The sequence below is a fragment of the Antedon mediterranea genome, chromosome 2 (genome assembly GCF_964355755.1).
Source record: "Antedon mediterranea chromosome 2, ecAntMedi1.1, whole genome shotgun sequence".
Taxonomy (NCBI): Eukaryota; Metazoa; Echinodermata; class Crinoidea; order Comatulida; family Antedonidae; genus Antedon; species Antedon mediterranea.
The window spans coordinates 19,112,065-19,131,538 of record NC_092671.1 but is presented as its reverse complement, the minus strand read 5'-3'; the positions used below and the strand labels follow the sequence as shown (position 1 = coordinate 19,131,538).

General features: G+C 33.5%; 1 protein-coding gene across 1 annotated transcript in view; it reads left to right on the top strand.

Moving 5' to 3' along the window:
- The window catches only part of LOC140040665 (uncharacterized), a 93,205-nt gene that overhangs the window by 69,278 nt on the left and 4,453 nt on the right, over positions 1-19,474 (top strand). Inside the window, exons 3-5 of the mRNA XM_072086766.1 lie at positions 5,212-5,270; positions 16,493-16,628; positions 17,111-19,406. Coding sequence (XP_071942867.1) covers positions 5,212-5,270; positions 16,493-16,628; positions 17,111-19,406 — 2,491 coding nt within the window. The remainder of the gene's footprint in view (positions 1-5,211; positions 5,271-16,492; positions 16,629-17,110; positions 19,407-19,474) is intronic.

The window sequence follows — 19,474 nt, the reverse complement described above, 5'->3', positions numbered from 1 at the left end:
CCATACTACTATTTTAATCACTGTCACCGAGTTGTGCAATTGCCTATCATACTACTAGTTGATATTAATTAATTTTTATCACAAACGAGAGACTGTCTAAGCATCTGTAACACAGTGAAACATCATTGAACCCATATAACACATCTACAATAAACAATATACCATATACCGCAAATGGCACCTACTGTACAACTCCCATACACTGCAAATGGCAAGAGTGATACATGAAACCCATACACCTGAAATCCTTGCACCACAAGTGGCACTGGAATCTCTATACACCACAAGTGGCATCTGTAACTCCTATACATAACAAGAGGTACCTGTAACTCCTATACATCACAAGATACAGACACAGCGATCAACATTGCAATGTCTTGCCTTAAAAACACTCTGATCATGCATACATTCATGACAAATGCATTACAGTTTACATTGTAAAGTTGTTTTTTAAATTTTTATTTATATACTGTTACTTTATATACTAATTTGTTGTTACTACTTGCAGAATTTCAAACATAATTACACGAACAATTATCTGTATTTAATTTATGAAAATATCATATAGCTGATGCCAACTGTACAGTTCTTTAAAATTGAAAACCTGATAGTTTGATGTTTAGCTATCTCGTTGTACAGGTATGCTGTTGGCCTGTTAACAATGGTCATTGGTTAAGATTAAAATCACTGATGCATCACTGGATTAGCGTTTAATTGAATCTACCCTCTCCTGCTACAGTTATTAACAGCACACGGGTGCGGCATAACAGCTCCCTAACGCTGATCCGCGGACTAGTTCAGACACAAAAATATGTAGGCCACTTACATAACGCTCCCTTAACGCCGTGAGTCTGAACATACCCTAAAACAATTAAACACTGCAAGTAGGACCTGGAACACCTGGTACATTTAAATTAAGTTGACCCTCCTGTAAATTAAATCCATGTTCATGTCAAATGACGGTGGTAAAATAAAAAAATAATAATTGCGTTTTATTGGCAAAATAAAAACATCTATTGCAATTCTGATAAGCATATGATTTTAGGGTTTATTGTGGGAAGTGTAAATCATGGTTCACATGCTATTGATATGAATTGATTCTGTTTCCTATTACAACTTATTAAATGATTGTTTTTCTAATGTTAATCAGCATTGTCATAGGCAATATTCACAAGAAATACAAAATCATGAATTAAATTGATGCTGGCAAAACAAAGACGGATTCAGTTATTCCAGAAAGCCCCTGAGATCCCTTGCGCGTCCTAGAGACGACAGACTACGCAGGATATTGGTCAGCGTCAATTGAAGGTGGAGAAGGAAGAGCGTAAAGATTTCTGGAGACATATTGATCAATAAACTGATTGACTTGGAGTGAGAACGTGATAACTACACCTGAGACAATGTATCTTATTCTACATCTGTACGTTTGACGTCCGTTTGCCTAGACTAAAGCCTCCTGCAGTACAGATCACACATCGCTCATATCAACTCTACAGTTTTAAATGATTAAAATAACCGTGGCATTAAGCTCCCAAGTTTTTTTTAACCCATTTACTTTTTCACACGGGAGTTTAACAGCAACATATGACGGTGTCTTTAAATGAATTTTTTATCTAATTGACATTTAAAGCGTTAAGTTGTTCGAAATTTATTTTCAAATTCATTGGTATTAAGAATTATCTTATCTTGTCTTTGTAAAATATCATTTAAATTTATACAAAGCTTTACAATAGTTCTTTATTCAATTCATTTACAAAATAGGTTTGTTTATTAAATTCGTTACAATAACAACTGCAATTGAATCATATAGTTTTATTGATTTCATATGGTATTATACCGGTTTCCTTCTTCTGTTTTCTACTCACATCATTAAAAACAAAATATTTTTGTTTAGATGTGTGTAATGTTGATGAGAGAACGACAACTAGATTTCAGCACAGTAAACTACATGTGGCATATTGGTATGGTATACTTTGTCCATCGAGATTTGCTTATAAAAACTGCTTTGTTAAAGCAACAAGTTTCGCAGATGTTTCCTGGTTTTGCAACTTGTGTTGATGTTGTTAACTGCTTCCTGCTGTGTTTTTATGGCTTGTTGTTGGCTCTCCCATTGCACAAAATATGCTCCTAATTTACAATTTAATATACATTCTGTTTATATTTATTGATTTGAAACTTTACATGTATGTACTTTCAAACTGACATACATATTTTAATGTTTTTTTGTTTCAAGATATATATATATTTGCAAAAGATAAATATATTATTTTGCCAAATACAAGACAATGGGATTTGTTATCATGAAAGAAAATAGAGATTATGGTTTTACAAATAATTGCTTTTTTCAAAAATTGACATACTATACTAATTAGTTAAAATAAGTGTGTCTTTATATTAGTCGTTGTTGCTATTAATAATTGCGCTCCAGTAGTAATAATTTAACTTTTATATTGGCATTCATTGAATTTTGAAATTTGAACAAATTTAGTAGGATAAATAAATTACTGTATTTCTGAAAATAAATATATTATTTGACAGTACATGATGTGGTTTAGAATTCTATTTTTAGAATCACAGGATGTACCATTGCGTAGAAAGTGAAAGGATAGAGGTAAAATAAGATGAACTCTTGATGATTAAAGACATCCAATCATTCACTTTTTAGCCGAAATACTGTTCTACAATCTTACAAATGTTTTGAATGCTGCCCTCTACATTCCAAATTCCTTTAATCACAGATCTGAACATTAAAGGAGACAAACAATTTTATTTGGACTTTGTAAAGTGTACAACTTTCAAGGAAATGATCAATTAAGATTGCATAATACAAGGGTAAATTGGAAAAATATTCCTTCCTTCTTAAAAAATGTCAATATTAATTTGAAGAACCAATTTTAATGATTTATTTATTATTGAAATCAAAATGTATTTTATAGTAATACAATAGTTTGGTTTTGATTGCATAGAAGACAACATTTGTTGTCATTCTTATAAAGTAATAGAATAAACATTGCAGTCATTGTAATTAGGTTCTTATTTTCCTTCCCATTTAAATTTAATTTAGAATTTAGTACGCAAATTTTTTCTGAATGTTTTACATATATTTTTTAAGGGATAAATACATATAATTACCGTATATAGTTAATATATTTACTTAGTACTTCTTTGTATTTACTGTATTAGTTATATGGCATACTTTAAGGCAGAAACGCATATAAATATATAGTTTATGCATTTACCTATTTGAATTCAAAGAACTTTATAAAACTTGGGAACATCATTGAGTTTGTATATTAAAAACTAAGAGCTACTGAAATTCGCACTAGGTTTGTGAGGTTTCCTGTTCAACTGATTGGTGAAATTAACAGTGGCGTCTGGCTGGCACGTGACTCGATTATTGTCTCTTCTGGTAATCTGATCAGCATTTACACCAGCGACGACGATTCAACGTAGTCTGCCCACTAGGATTCCCATATCACATTAACATGTTGTTTATAATCTTAAATATTTTTAGCTGAATTGACTTTGTGAACTGGCATTTTATGTAATACGAGATTCTAATATTGTGTGTTAATTATTATTGTTCATATTTGTAGTTACCGCTGAATGCTAACAGACACATAAATGCACAATTAAGTGCATCAGAGCAGACTAAAGGACTGTTTGTGCTAATGTGTATTTTTGCTCCATATTACTTTGCAAATTATTATTGTTCTTATCAAAGCAAAACTAGATTAAAAAGTTTTACTTAAAATCTATATTGTCAAAATTAATATTGAATAGATTCTTCATGTAGATGCCTCCCAATTTGGTTAATAGCAATAAATGTTTGTTTGCTTCTGAACTACATATATGATTTAGATTTTCTTACCAATAAAAAATATTTGGTATGAAAATATACCAATAATAATAATAAGTTAACATATTGGATTTCATAGCAATCTCTTTTGATTTAACAAGAGTAAAACAATAGGTTATTAGAGATGGGATATTTTATCATGAAATTTTAATTTTAATGAAACAATATTGAACAATCATGATTTAATATTAACTTTTTAATTTAGTGGCGACTCGCGAGAATGTGGTGCCCAGTTAAATTAAATTATATATTGAATACGCTATACAAGTAACACACTGAATGCGACCATGTTGGACAATAGAGGGCTCACTTCCATTTTACTGTTATAAGAGGTTATAATTAAAATTAGAGGTTACTGTAAATCTCTAAAGAGATTTACCAACTTTAATTAATAGACGCCATAGAGCTGACATGATTCAAGTTTTTCAAATTATAAATGGTATGGAGTCTGTTTCAAGTGATTTTTTTTTTCAATAGATGTCGATTTAAGGACCCGTGGACATAGGTATTTATAAATTAAAGTTCCATTGAGCAAAGTTAAACTTGAAAAATGCTTTTTCGTTTACAGTTGTACTTTTGTGGAATGGTCTTTCTGACTAATTTGTTTCAGCTAGTTCTTTAAATTTGTTTAAAAATGAGGCTTGGGTAAACCATCCCATAAAGTTTACACTGTTTGTATAATATGACATGATAATCACGAGGGGCTTATAAGCAATATGCTTCGCCTCAATTTCCCTCTATTCATATGACTATGACTATGAGGGAACAAGTAAACAAGTAAATATATGTAATTATTGTAAAAATACCAACTAAGGTAAAAGCTAAAAACATACCCACAGCACATTCACAGATGTGCTAACTTCCAAGTGTTGAGAGGTTCACATATTGTTAACGAATTTGATGAGTTTTAATGGATTTGACAAGTTTTTAACAGATCACTAAGTACCTCACAGAATCGGCATTTCAATGTTTACCAGAGGTGTGAAAACTAATCAAATGTAATTATGTAAATAAAAACAGAATTTAAGAAATGTTTAAATCTAAAATCAAAATTACCAGGGATTTTGTTAATATTCGGGAGATCAGTGGAGAAATTGGGAGAGTTGAATAATGTATTGTTTAATTCCCAAAGACCTTTATCAATACATCTTGGCATATTATGTTCGGAATGCAAGTGTAAACATGCCGGATCTGGCCAAAAATAAAATTTGGATCCAATGCTGGAGCTGGGCTCAGGACCAAAAAATGTGAATATGGTCTTAATTAAGTTGTCTTCATATAAAATCTTCTATGTGACAGTCTCACCTAAAATAGAGAATCTTAATTGTATTTTTCTATATTACATCTTTCAGGTAATAATGAAAAACTACTAAACACGAAAGAAGATATTGGAAATACGAAATCAAAAGAGGTAAGGAATACTGTATGAGCGAACGATCCATTTTAATACCACACACCCATATACTATACATTCTCATGTTAAAAGGACTATCCCACATCCTCATGTTCAGCGGTGTACTCTATATCCTAATGTTAAGGGGTGTATCTCAGACCCTCATATTTAGTTGTGTACCCTTCATATTCTCATGTTAAAGGGTGCATCCCACACACATCCTCATGTTAAGCGGTGTACCCTACATCCTCATGTTAAAGTGTGCATCTTACATACACCTTCATGTTCAGCGGTGTGTACCCTACATATCCTCATATTGAAGGTTAAATCTCACACACACCCTCATGTTAAGCGGTGTACCCTACATATCTTCATGTAAAGGGTGCATCTCACACACATCCTCATTTTGAGTGGTGTACCCTACATATCGTCTTGTTAAAGGGTTTATCTCTCCCCTTCATGATTGTTCAGCAGTGTACCCTACATATCCTCATATTAAAGGTTGCATCTCACACATACCCTCATGTTAAGCGGTGTACCCTACATCCTCATGTTAATGAATATATCTCTCCCCTTCATGATTGTTCAGTGGTGTACCCTACATATCCTCATGTATATCTCACACCTTCATATTCAGTGGTGTACCCTACATCCTCATGTTAAAGGGTATATTTCACACCTTCATATTCAGCGGTGTACCCTACATCCTCATGTTAAAGGGTATATTTCACACCTTCATATTCAGCGGTGTACCCTACATCCTCATGTTAAAGGGTATATTTCACACCTTCATATTCAGCGGTGTACCCTACATCCTCATGTTAAAGGGTATATTTCACACCTTCATATTCAGCAGTGTACCCTACATCCTCATGTTAAAGGGTATATTTCACACCTTCATATTCAGCGGTGTACCCTACATCCTCATGTTAAAGGGTATATCTTACACCTTCATATTCAGTGGTGTACCCTACATCCTCATGTTAAAGGGTATATTTCACACCTTCATATTCAGCAGTGTACCCTACATCCTCATGTTAAAGGGTATATTTCACACCTTCATATTCAGCGGTGTACCCTACATCCTCATGTTAAAGGGTATATCTTACACCTTCATATTCAGCGGTGTACCCTACATCCTCATGTTAAAGGGTATATTTTACACCTTCATATTCAGTGGTGTACCCTACATCCTCATGTTAAAGGGTATATTTCACACCTTCATATTCAGCGGTGTACCCTACATCCTCATGTTAAAGGGTATATTTCACACCTTCATATTCAGTGGTGTACCCTACATCCTCATGTTAAAGGGTATATTTCACACCTTCATATTCAGTGGTGTACCCTACATCCTCATGTTAAAGGGTATATTTCACACCTTCATATTCAGCGGTGTACCCTACATCCTCATGTTAAAGGGTATATTTCACACCTTCATATTCAGTGGTGTACCCTACATCCTCATGTTAAAGGGTATATTTCACACCTTCATATTCAGCGGTGTACCCTACATCCTCATGTTAAAGGGTATATCTTACACCTTCATATTCAGTGGTGTACCCTACATCCTCATGTTAAAGGGTATATCTTACACCTTCATATTCAGCGGTGTACCCTACATCCTCATGTTAAAGGGTATATTTTACACCTTCATATTCAGTGGTGTACCCTACATCCTCATGTTAAAGGGTATATTTCACACCTTCATATTCAGCGGTGTACCCTACATCCTCATGTTAAAGGGTATATTTCACACCTTCATATTCAGCAGTGTACCCTACATCCTCATGTTAAAGGGTATATTTCACACCTTCATATTCAGTGGTGTACCCTACATCCTCATGTTAAAGGGTATATTTCACACCTTCATATTCAGTGGTGTACCCTACATCCTCATGTTAAAGGGTATATTTCACACCTTCATATTCAGTGGTGTACCCTACATCCTCATGTTAAAGGGTATATTTCACACCTTCATATTCAGCAGTGTACCCTACATCCTCATGTTAAAGGGTATATCTTACACCTTCATATTCAGTGGTGTACCCTACATCCTCATGTTAAAGGGTATATTTCACACCTTCATATTCAGTGGTGTACCCTACATCCTCATGTTAAAGGGTATATTTCACACCTTCATATTCAGCGGTGTACCCTACATCCTCATGTTAAAGGGTATATTTCACACCTTCATATTCAGCAGTGTACCCTACATCCTCATGTTAAAGGGTATATTTCACACCTTCATATTCAGCAGTGTACCCTACATCCTCATGTTAAAGGGTATATTTCACACCTTCATATTCAGTGGTGTACCCTACATCCTCATGTTAAAGGGTATATTTCACACCTTCATATTCAGTGGTGTACCCTACATCCTCATGTTAAAGGGTATATTTCACACCTTCATATTCAGTGGTGTACCCTACATCCTCATGTTAAAGGGTATATTTCACACCTTCATATTCAGCAGTGTACCCTACATCCTCATGTTAAAGGGTATATCTTACACCTTCATATTCAGTGGTGTACCCTACATCCTCATGTTAAAGGGTATATTTCACACCTTCATATTCAGTGGTGTACCCTACATCCTCATGTTAAAGGGTATATCTTACACCTTCATATTCAGTGGTGTACCCTACATCCTCATGTTAAAGGGTATATTTCACACCTTCATATTCAGCAGTGTACCCTACATCCTCATGTTAAAGGGTATATCTTACACCTTCATATTCAGCGGTGTACATATCTTTATGTTAAGGAGTGTATCTCACACCCTCATGTTCAGTGGTATACCTTACATCTTCGCGTTATGTCAGAAGTATGTACCGATTTGTATTGCCAGAAACCTGATTCTGAAACTTTGCCCCACTATTACTGTGGATGAGGTTTTTACATAAGAGATTTGCATGTCAAATAGTGGTAAGGTGGTCATCATTCTGTACTGGTTCCACCACCCCCTGATTCAATAATCATAATTTTCTTGCAATCTTTATTGTCATGTTCTTTTTTGTGAACAATATCTTGCTGTTAGTGTTATCCTCATGTTGGAGCTGAAATGACTCATGAAAGTGGGGTGAACCAGTTTCTGAACACTCCTGAGTATAAATCTAAATGAAATTGTTTGCCTATGATATTTCCAGTCAACAAATATACAGATGTTTCTATAAATAACATAAATGACAAGTTCTCATTTGTCTTTATTTCATCCTCAATATTCACAGGTGTTAGATGAACCACCTGGCTTTTTACAAGTGACTCATTCTTTGTATTAGATTATATTAATAGTAGAGTCATATTATACAAATTTGAATTTTGTTTGTTTTAATTTAATTTTATGATAATTTATTAGGTTTGTTTGATAGGTCGTTGAGATAATTAAAATTGTTATTGATTCATCACCAAATCTTGGAAACTCCTGACTATTTATTAATAGTAATGCGAAAATGTGGCTGGTGCTTTCATACATGTCAACACATGGGAGACAAGTTTAAAATACAGGAGTCTCCTGGCCTAACATTATTCTCCCGGTTTGTAACATTTTATCCCGGTTTTTAACATTTTATCTCAGTTTGAAAAATTTTATCCCTGATTAGAAAGATACGGTAACTGAATTTTAATGTACATATGTAGTTTTTATAATATACACAAGCAAATTTACGATATTTAGGCCTAATTCATTATACTACTATATGCGGTCATAATTTATTGATGATAAATAGAGGGCGGTGTTCAGCTTCAGGACTTCAAGACAAATATCGATTATTAAAAGTTATTTAAATGTTATACTTGTAGCTTAATTAATGAGTTTTTATAGAGGAAAAGCGAAGTTATCCCTCCCCTCTCTTTCCTCTTATAACCTCTCATGTCTCTAGCTTTGATATGATTTCACCTTTCACATACTTCCACTATGGATGAATGATTTCAATATGTTAATGAGTCAAGACATGACATCATGAGTGATACACTGCTATTATTCTATTTGGGTCCAATACAATAACAATATAATACCTTTGTACTAATTATAATAATATACTAATAAGAATAATTAATTTTTTAAAAATCAAGATTTGTGTTAATTTGTTATTTTCTTTTTACATTACTGTGCTATTTGATTTTTATAAACACATAGGTAGATGCTAAAGGTTACTAAGAATAAATAATGATATGGTAATTACCTTGTGACATCATGAGTGATACAGCCTACACTATTGTGCACACAATAAAGAACACTTGTACACAGGTTAATTCAAAGGCATTCATGCATGAATCATTCCACTCCACAAAGGCCTAGCCATGCCTTATTGTGTTGCATATGGCTGTAAAAGCAATTCTAAATTTGAAAAACATTTAGGATATTTTAGTTTCCCGAAAGAAGAGAATATAAGAAAATTATGGATACGTGGCGTGCGGAGAAAAAATTGGCAACCTACTATGCATAGCAAGTTATGTAGTGCCCATTTCTCAAAAGATTGTTACAGTAGGGATCCAGAGTTTTTACAGTCACTTGGATATTCTGAAAAACACAAACGAATGCTTAAATCGGATGCAGTGCCTACTTTATTTGAGTATGGAGAAATTGAGAAGGAGGACCAGGCACTGGTTTCCAAGCCCAAGGTGGGTTTGATTGCTAGAAAGGCCATCAAGTTAGCCTTGCCTAATCAAGCTAGCTTCATTCAGGCTAGGCCTAGTATAGTAAATAGGAATTAAGAACAAAGGGGTAGAAGTACTGTATTTTCCCACCCTCTGCTGGAAGAACCTGAAAAATATTAAATTGATTGATGTCAATTTGTAGAGATGTGTACTGTTTTAGACTACAGTATTTATAGCCTGGTTTTCACCTAAATCAGCCAAGCAAGTCATCTCAATTTGCATAATGGTGATAAAAGACTGAACAAATATGCCAGCATATTTTAGATCACTTGCATACTTGCCAAACTCTAATTTTGGCCTGGAGACTTTCGGTATTTTAGACGCTAGGCCTACTGTAATATTGTGGTCTTGGCTGATCAAACAAAACCAAATTTGCGCTTTAATTAATTAATTAGGTTTTATGTGTGTCAACATGAAAAAATCATGTCATTGTCATCATTCCAAGATATTTAAACTTTGATGCAATTTTCATGTTATCGTTTTTATATAGGTTTATGGTTCAGGAATACCCCTTTTACATTGAACCCCCTTTAATCTACTGTTTTTTTCCTACAGTGAACCCCTACCCACACAGTTACCAACTGGCACCCTAGCCGGAAATGGTACTCTCTCATGGTAAAAGTCATTTTCCATAGCGCGTTAGGAGTCAGCAAAATGATCGTATTTTGCGTTTAATGCAAACGTCAGGGGAAGTCTCCAATAACAAGGTACTTCCGGTACGGTAAATGATGAAAATATTATTGGATTGTATTTTTAATCATTTGTTTGTTAATCTTGATCAACATTATTTTCATGCATATTTTATTTAAATTTCTTTTTTTGGAGGGTCAAATTGAACTGATCCACTGATCAAATAAAAGGCAAGGAAATTCAGCGCAGCCCGGGATTTCCCCTTTACTGTATAAACATGCACGCAACATCACATGTCACTGTGTTGTGTCAGTCCACCGTATGATGTTACATTTAGTAATCATGGTTGTGACTAACAACACATGCCTGTTATTGGCCCATCCTTCGTCAAGGTGAGAGCGACCACGATTATACGTACTGCTAAATGCGTGACAAATATGTCATCACATGTGTTTGCTTAAAATGCGTTTTTCATTAAAAATAACTTTGAAATGCGGGACCGTCCCGCACAATTTCCACATTTCCACTACCCCAAAACAAAAACCACAAAGGTTCTTATTAAATTTGCCGTACAGTATTGCTTTTAATTTATCATTATTAATTTCCAATTGGTTGACTGTCTGACGCACTCAGTGCAAGGCCTATACATTTCTATTCTATGTGAATTGTATTGTTGATTTTAAAAATAAATACATTCAAACGTTACAGTTTTTTGTATAATTATAATCTGTATTAAAATATCTACAGTATAACTGGTCCGGTTACGGAATTACAGTTACAGAATTACCTCTTTGATTTAGTTATTTGAATAATTAATTTAAAATTAAGGGTTCTGAGTAATTTGGCAAAACACAACAGTCAAATAAATTTGTTATATAGGTTAAAACTATAGTAACTTTTTCTATGAAAGAAAATATGTAAAATTATGAAATTGTATGGTTATGGAATTACACATTTTCATTAATTTGTTATAGAGTATCAAAACAAAAAATAATACTATACTTGCAGTATATGGAATTTTAAATACTAGAAACCACAATGACCATACTTATTAGAAAAAAAATAACTACTTCTTCTACAAGGAAAATGTACAATTTTTACCAAATTGAATATACAAACGGAATACAATTAATATTGATTATCCACAAAAAAATATTCATCTGGAGCCCACATTTTTTTATACAGTAGTCCATTAATACTGGTGATGGAAGTATACAACTTTGCTTTATTGATTATCCCATATGTTCCAACCAGTTAGTCTCTAATAATGACAATTTTCCATTTTTATCAAATTTGTATATAATAAATAATCAATTTTCTTGATTCTTTCTTTTGTATATTTGATTTGAGCAAATCTTCTTTCTATAGAATTACCGATTCCTTTGTTAAAACAGTTAGTGTGTCATAAGCTACTGATGTTGTTGTTGGTTGGACTTGAATCAATCATTAAAGTATTAAACTCCTTTAGAAAAGTATACTATAGGGCATACAGTACTGTAGTTCACAGTGTGCAGTCTAGTGTAGGAGCTACAGTACATGGTGAGTGCTGTGTGTACAGTACTTGGGACGACTATCCATTTTGGCTTTATCTTTTTCAATCTCTCTAAAATGTAGATATATTTATGCCTTTCATAGTTTCAACTTTTTTTCTTTGAATGTACCATGCTCTTCACAAGACCACCTATGCGATCCACCACACCTTTATCATGAGATGTTGCAAAGACATTTCATGTACATGTGGTTCTATAATCATCTTTAAAATGAGTTATATTTTCAAACAATACCATCACTGTAAAATACAGATTTGGTGATCCCTAATTATTAAGTCCAAGTATTTGGAAACCCTAATTTCCCATGATTGCTTTCAATTGTATATGAATGAACTTTCTCTCCAGCATGTGTGCAGCAAGTGAAGATGGTAACCAGTTTATGATTCCAGTGGCCAATTTGTATTTCATTTTGATGCATTATTGAACATTTTTCTAAAAAATCAATTTGCACAACAGCCAGTACTTCACTTGACAATCTTCTTGTGTGCTTCAAATACTGCACTCTGTAGTCATTTCAGAAAGGTATGAACCAGAAAGGCGGGAACTTGTTGCCGTAGCAGATCAATACACTCTGAAAGTGTCCCAGAATCTTTTCCATGTGGCTTTCCACAGAAATCCACTGATGCCATACGATAGTCCATGCTTGAGAATTAGAGAATTTCATTGAATTTTGATTGAACAGGCATCACAGCCCTGTAGCATGCAAGCTAAGATTCAATAAACTGCAACTATCTTCTACAACTGTTCACACTTTGTTGTAGTTTTCACAACTTGCAAAAGAAAATTCACATTTTCATGGTACACATAACATATGGGCTTGATAGGCTTCCAAAGGCTGATCTTAAAGAACAGTAGACAGGTTTATCTAAATGAATCAGTAGATATTTGAGAGTGGCATTCTCTGAGTGACATCAGTGACATCTCACCATCTTTACAACTTGGATTCTGACAAGATATGTCGTCTTTTCAGAAATAAATTTAAACGATCTCCTCAACTTCTTTAAAATACCCTGAATTATTATTGAATAGCAGTAACCCGTGCTCCGCACAGTCTTTTTCTGCCTTAATGTGTTGTTATATACTTTGCATGGGCAAGTACTGTACAGCGCACTTTGATAAAAGTACTTTTGACAAATTATTAAAATAAAAACAAATTGTATCACAAATAAAATTTGGCCATTGGTTCGTTATACAGTATTCCTTCACTTCAATATATGTAGGCTAAAAAATTAAAACAATAGTATAGTGGATATGGAACTTTAGACTTTACTTTTGACTGGAAAACAAGAGATGCTAAATAAAAATTGTGCTGTGTAAATTAGATGATGCGCGCAAACACATAACGAAAGTATAACAATGCCAAACTATATTATTTTGTGTGTTTTTCGTGGTGTATTAATTATTTAATACGTAGAGATAAAAAAAAAAGTGGACAAAAATCGAATGAAAAACACATTGCTGCGGAAACACGAATTACGGTTATTCATTTACATTTTATTTTTATTTCACTGGTTTTGATATTTTGCAATTTTTTTCTATGGGAGATTAGTTATGTACTTGCTACTTTTGTAATTTACATGGCATGATTATTAAAGCTCAGGTACAGGCATGAATTTTAAATATAATATCTGGTTAATTGTACATAAATCAAATATTTGTAACAGAAATCGAGACGAAAAAACATGAATTTCCCTTAATATGGTCAAATACAAAATTTGGCAAAATTCTTCCATAAAAAACAGAAAGACTTTTTTTCAGTAGTTAGGTTAACCTAATGTAATAACATGTCTGGTGACTCCCTAGACGGTGAAAAAAGATGGTGGATATACAGTGAATAATTTTTGCTATAGCATGAAAATAAAAAGCTGAAGTTGAATAAAAATATCAGAAATTTATATTATATTTAGTCATCTGATAACATTTTTTACCACACTGTTTATTTTTCATAGCTTTTTAAAATGCCTCTCTATTTACAAAATTTGTGTACAAAAGAATAGAGATTTTACTGTGTAATTTGAACTATCCCCACACTGATAAGAAAGTGCTTATTTTCAACAAGCTTGTGTAACACAAATAAAATCCCAAAAATTATGAAACATAGGGGAAACTATAGATCGATAATTATTGGAATGTATGATCAATAGAAATTTTTTGCCCGCACCTGGCCTTTAAGTATAATAAAAGTTTACTTTTCCCGGCCACGATATTTCGAATATACAAATTTTCGTACATAAATTGGGGATCCCTCATGAGACGTCACAAAATATGAATGAATATTCATTAATCATGTCCATAAGCTACGTTATAAATGAGCTAACAATTCGCTAATACAAAGGTCGAGCTGTCTGTGTAGTCGAGTAGATTAGGCTATGGACTTTACATGTCGATGTATTGGGTTCGAATCCGATGAACAAGTTCTTTTTACTTTATAGTGAGAGAGATTATCTAGAGGGTTAGGTTTAGTTATATTTATGAACTTAACTATCTTTCACATAAGGGGCCCCAACTTCTGTACGAAATAAAAAATCGCTTCCCGACCCAAATTGTCGATTTGAATGATAAAATATCGAATTAAGATTTGATTACGGACTCAACACAAAAAATATATATTTTTTTTTATTGTTCATGGGTCATTCTATGCCAACTCAACAAATTTTCTGAAAATCATGGCTGGGTACCCCCTCAGATTTTCTTGAAACTTTCATATAATATGCAACTATATGTCTCACGAACACACCAACAATTTCAGTTGCCAACTCCAAGTCGTTACAAAGTTATGGCCATTTGAAAATGTGTCGTCTGTAGAATTTTTGGTCTTAATAAATTACCTTTTTGTAAAGTTACATTTTTAATTAGCCATATTTTAAAAACTATTAAAGCTAATAAGCTGAATATTGATACACTAACATAATTTTGATCATAGATTAAAAATATAGATATTAAAAAAAAATGGCTGTATCTCAATTATTTTCAGAGATTTCGGTCCCTAGAGACCCCAATTTATTTTGTTGCAAACAGTTTCGGCAATTTTTACCCCTTTAAATATGAAAATACATTTTTAAATTGATTTTTTTCTATACAATGTTAATATATGGTGCTAAATGTATCCATACAAAAAAGTTCATCATATTAAAAATTCATCCTGCGCATCAAAAAGTCACTCGGGACACAAAATATAAAAAATCATTACTTTTTCGTTTTGAACTTTGACCTTGTGGGCAATTATTCCCAAAGTTGAAACTCATCATATAAATTCATCAATGCATATACCAGTTTGGTGTCTTTATTCCTTCATGTCCAAATATGACTATGGAATGAAGGCGTTTTGTGTATATTTCTAGCAATTTCAATGTAAAACGTGCTATCGTCAATTTTCGGAAGATCATAATTTCAGTATTTTATCTCCTAGTGCTTTCAATACATTCAATTTTAGACAATTTTTGGCCCTGAATTAATTTCTGCAACATTCAAAGTAACAAAATGAATAGTTTAAAAGATATACGTGGTCAAAAATGGCTCAAGTGCATAAATAGTGTGCACATATTGCTACCATCCATTGTATGGAAGTCGGAGGAAGATTCTTTTTTGCATGCCCAACTGCTTTACCAAGACTTTACACAAAATATTTTGTTCTATATTTGTCTCAATCTTTCTTCTACAGTATGAGCTCTGTGACATCTCCTATTTTCTCGCTGGGAAAATCTCAATTTTGGCAAACTTTTAGGTGTATTAGAGAATCTCTTTTGATCGCTTTCTCTGCGATATTTTTGTTAGTAGTTTCATATTTTCCATTTTCTTTTAATAGACACTCTCTATAACACCTTACTTTTTGTGAAGTTTCTACTGTTTCCAGATAATTAATTTGATGAATGAACAAATTTATACTCAAATTGTCTAGATATACCTGTAGGTTGGAGGTCAGGTATCACCCACAAAAGTGTTCACCCAATAGAAATAATGCAGGTAAAGTAGTAGGTGTGGTCATAAATAACCAAAACTGGGTCCCATATTTGGCAGATATTTGACTTGTCCTTACCAATTTTACTTGTCCTTACCAAAGGTGGTTCTGTGTGCCAACAAAACATTCTATTATAACATTCAACTGTAGCTGTCTGTAACTGCGACTTAGCTGATCAGGCACCTCATGAATATTCATCCCAGTGTTGTTTCTTAATTGCAGTCTTATGTCTTCTCAGTTTAACTGTAATTTGCATAGTAGATAGTAGTCAGTAAAACAATGGGGAGTTTATGATTTGAGTCAACACGTCAAACGTACAGTATGTATGACCTTAATGACCTCTGAAATCCATTTAGCCGGTTAATTGAATGAAGTGGAATAAATTCAGATATATCTTTACTGTTGTGTTTTATTGTTTTCACATTTCACAATTTTTTTTACAGAAAAAGAAGAAAAAATCAAGAAAACGCAAATCAAAACACACTCACTCTAAACACCCAGAAACAAAGAAGGCAAATACAGCTTCAGGAGCGTTAGAGGAATCAGAGGACAACACTCAAGATGAATCGGTTAATGGAGGTAAGAAAGACATTTACAACAATTATTGTTGGGTTTGTTAAATGTACTGTACAGTAGGGCCTATTTCTGCCAAAAAATTTCAAAAGAACGGTTTTCTGCAAAATCAGTTCTATAAAAAAGAAAATTGCTCCACAGAAACTAGTTTTTAAAACCGGTATTTTTGGAAACAACATTTAAATTTGGTCATTTACCATTGGGTGGAACAGGTTGGACACAGACTAACATAGACTAGCTTTTAATTTAATTTCTACTTTATTTTTAGTTTAGTTTTTTATCTGTACAACCACTTTGTAATTAGGCAAAACTGTGAAAACTGTTGTTCAAAGATCCAAACATAGGTTGGCCATATACTGAAGAACTGTGAACCATCATAATAATATTATGATGCCCTACCAAATTTTAAGATATATTATATCTTAAAATTTGGTAGGGCAGCAGATATACAATACTGTATGTAATCTCTATTTTGTTTAATTTTTCAGAAATTCAAGACCATGATTTAATCAAAAGAAATCCAGGAGTTGTTTTAATTAAAGAGGAAGTGATAGATCCAGAATATGAACGTATACTGCTGTATTCAGAAGCCAATTCAGTTGAAGATGACCCATCTGAACATGTGTCATTTCAAGAGGCAGATGAAGAAGATGAATTCTTTCCACAAACCGATGAAGATGAAGGCTCAGAATCTGCAATTGAAAGTGGGATTCATTTCAGTGATATGGGTGAGGAAATGCCATTGATTATGGAAGTGAAAGAGGAAGTTGATGATCAAGGATATGCTGTCATCAATCAATGGAATGAGAATACACTCTTTCTGAAAGAGGGTCATCCAGAAGAACAAGAGGCAATCATACTTGGTCCAGATGACATTAAGAAAGAAGTCATTGAAGAAGATGAGGAATCAAGCAACATTTATGAATACGCTCTCAAAGTACCATCCAATTTAGAGAAATTTTTATTACATAAAATCAATTTTTGGGTTTTTCATTGTCCATTGTGCAATTCCCAGCAAGTTTTTCTACATAAATATTGGCTTCAGCAGCATTTTGACGAACCATTCCACAAGGAGAATGGGAAAATGATGCCAGATGCACAAGAACTTTTACAAGAATTGCTAATGTCAAATGAACAATATTGTCCTGTTGACACATGCCAAGCAGCTATCGAAGGAAGTATTGAAGATTTTTGTAAACACCTAATTAGGGAGCACACCGACACATTTTTATATGTAAGAAAATTATGCCAAATTAATGTATTTTGTCAAGAGAATGAAACTAAAAAGGAGACTAGATACAGCCTAATAGTCCAGGTGAATGACAAGTGGCATAGTTTCTTTCGAACTAGAGACTCTCCAGACATACAGACTTCAATCAAAGATAATAGATTTGTAACTATCACCAAAAATGTTGATCCACCAAAAATGAAAATGACCGTGAAGGTTAACAGAAAACCTTCAATTCCTATAACTACAATCATGGCTCAACCAGCGCTTGCAGCTCCAAGAGATTGTTCAAGTTTTTGCTTTGATGATATTACTTACTACAAATGCCCAATATGCCCATCACTTACCGTTTTCTTTGACATACTTTCCCTAAAAACACACATGATTAAAAAGAGTCATCAACTGAGTTCTGTTTGTAGAGTTCTTAAGGCGATTGGCGTTCAGCATCCGACGCATACATGTCCAGTTGTCAACTGTAATGAAGATTTTGGTAAATCACAAAAGAGACAGCTTAAACATATATTGACTGACCATCCAGAGAAGTATGAAACTCTGAAAAGATTAATGGATAATAGTTATCAGAATTTCCAAAGTATTGCTGGAATTGAAGGTTGCATCGGGGGTATACAAGGTCTTGGAATACCCAACCCACAGACCATAAATGTTACATATAAGAAAGGTGCTAAACAACTACCAACACTGAAACCCAAGCCAGTACCAAGCACTTCTGCTTTTCAGAACCCACTTATTCTGGGTCAATTACCACAGCAATCTAACATGTCTGTTTCTCAGCCACCACCAACTTCAAACACTGCTGTTTTTACCTCAGGTCAGTCTTCAATACTACCAAGATCTAGTATTCAAATTTTTCCAAGTTCACAGACGGTGCGTCAAATTTTGGATTCTAAGATGATTACAAAGCCAAGATTTACTGTTGATTCAGGTAGTGGCTCTTCACAAAATGAGTCTACGAGTGAAATGAACTGTTCAAATGATTTTCGGAGTTTTACTGGCAAGAATGATTCAACAATAGATGTTCGTAAACCACGGCCTGTTTGTTATAAATGTGGTGTCAATGCCCTAAGTAATATTGGCCTGATCAGTCATCTATTTAGTGATCATTCTAACTTAATCTGCAAAATCTGCTCTTTCACTGCTGAACCACTTAAAATTAGTAACAACATTGTGAACCACATGAAAGATATTCATAACATTGATTCTTGGGAACTTGAAGAGAATGTCTGTCAAAGTCTTCATGATATATGTAAAACCATTGATGTTTCGCAGCTGGATGGCTTAAGCTGTATTACTAATGAGAAATTCATTTTAGATGATCTTGTTGTGCATTACGCTCTTGTTGATGCATTTTCTCATAAGGACAAATTTGAAGATGATCTTATTATAAGACAAGTGACCATGAAAGGTAATGAGATATGGATAGAGATCCTTTCTGGTCAAAAACATCTGGAATCTGAAGCTCTTATGGTGATGTCTTCTCATGAAGATATATTACCCAGAGGTAAAATTGCAGATGATGCCAGTGAAGAAGAAAACAGGTAGGTATATTTATTCGGGCACTTTTGATTTCCGATGAACTAGGACCTTTGGACATTGATTATATTTT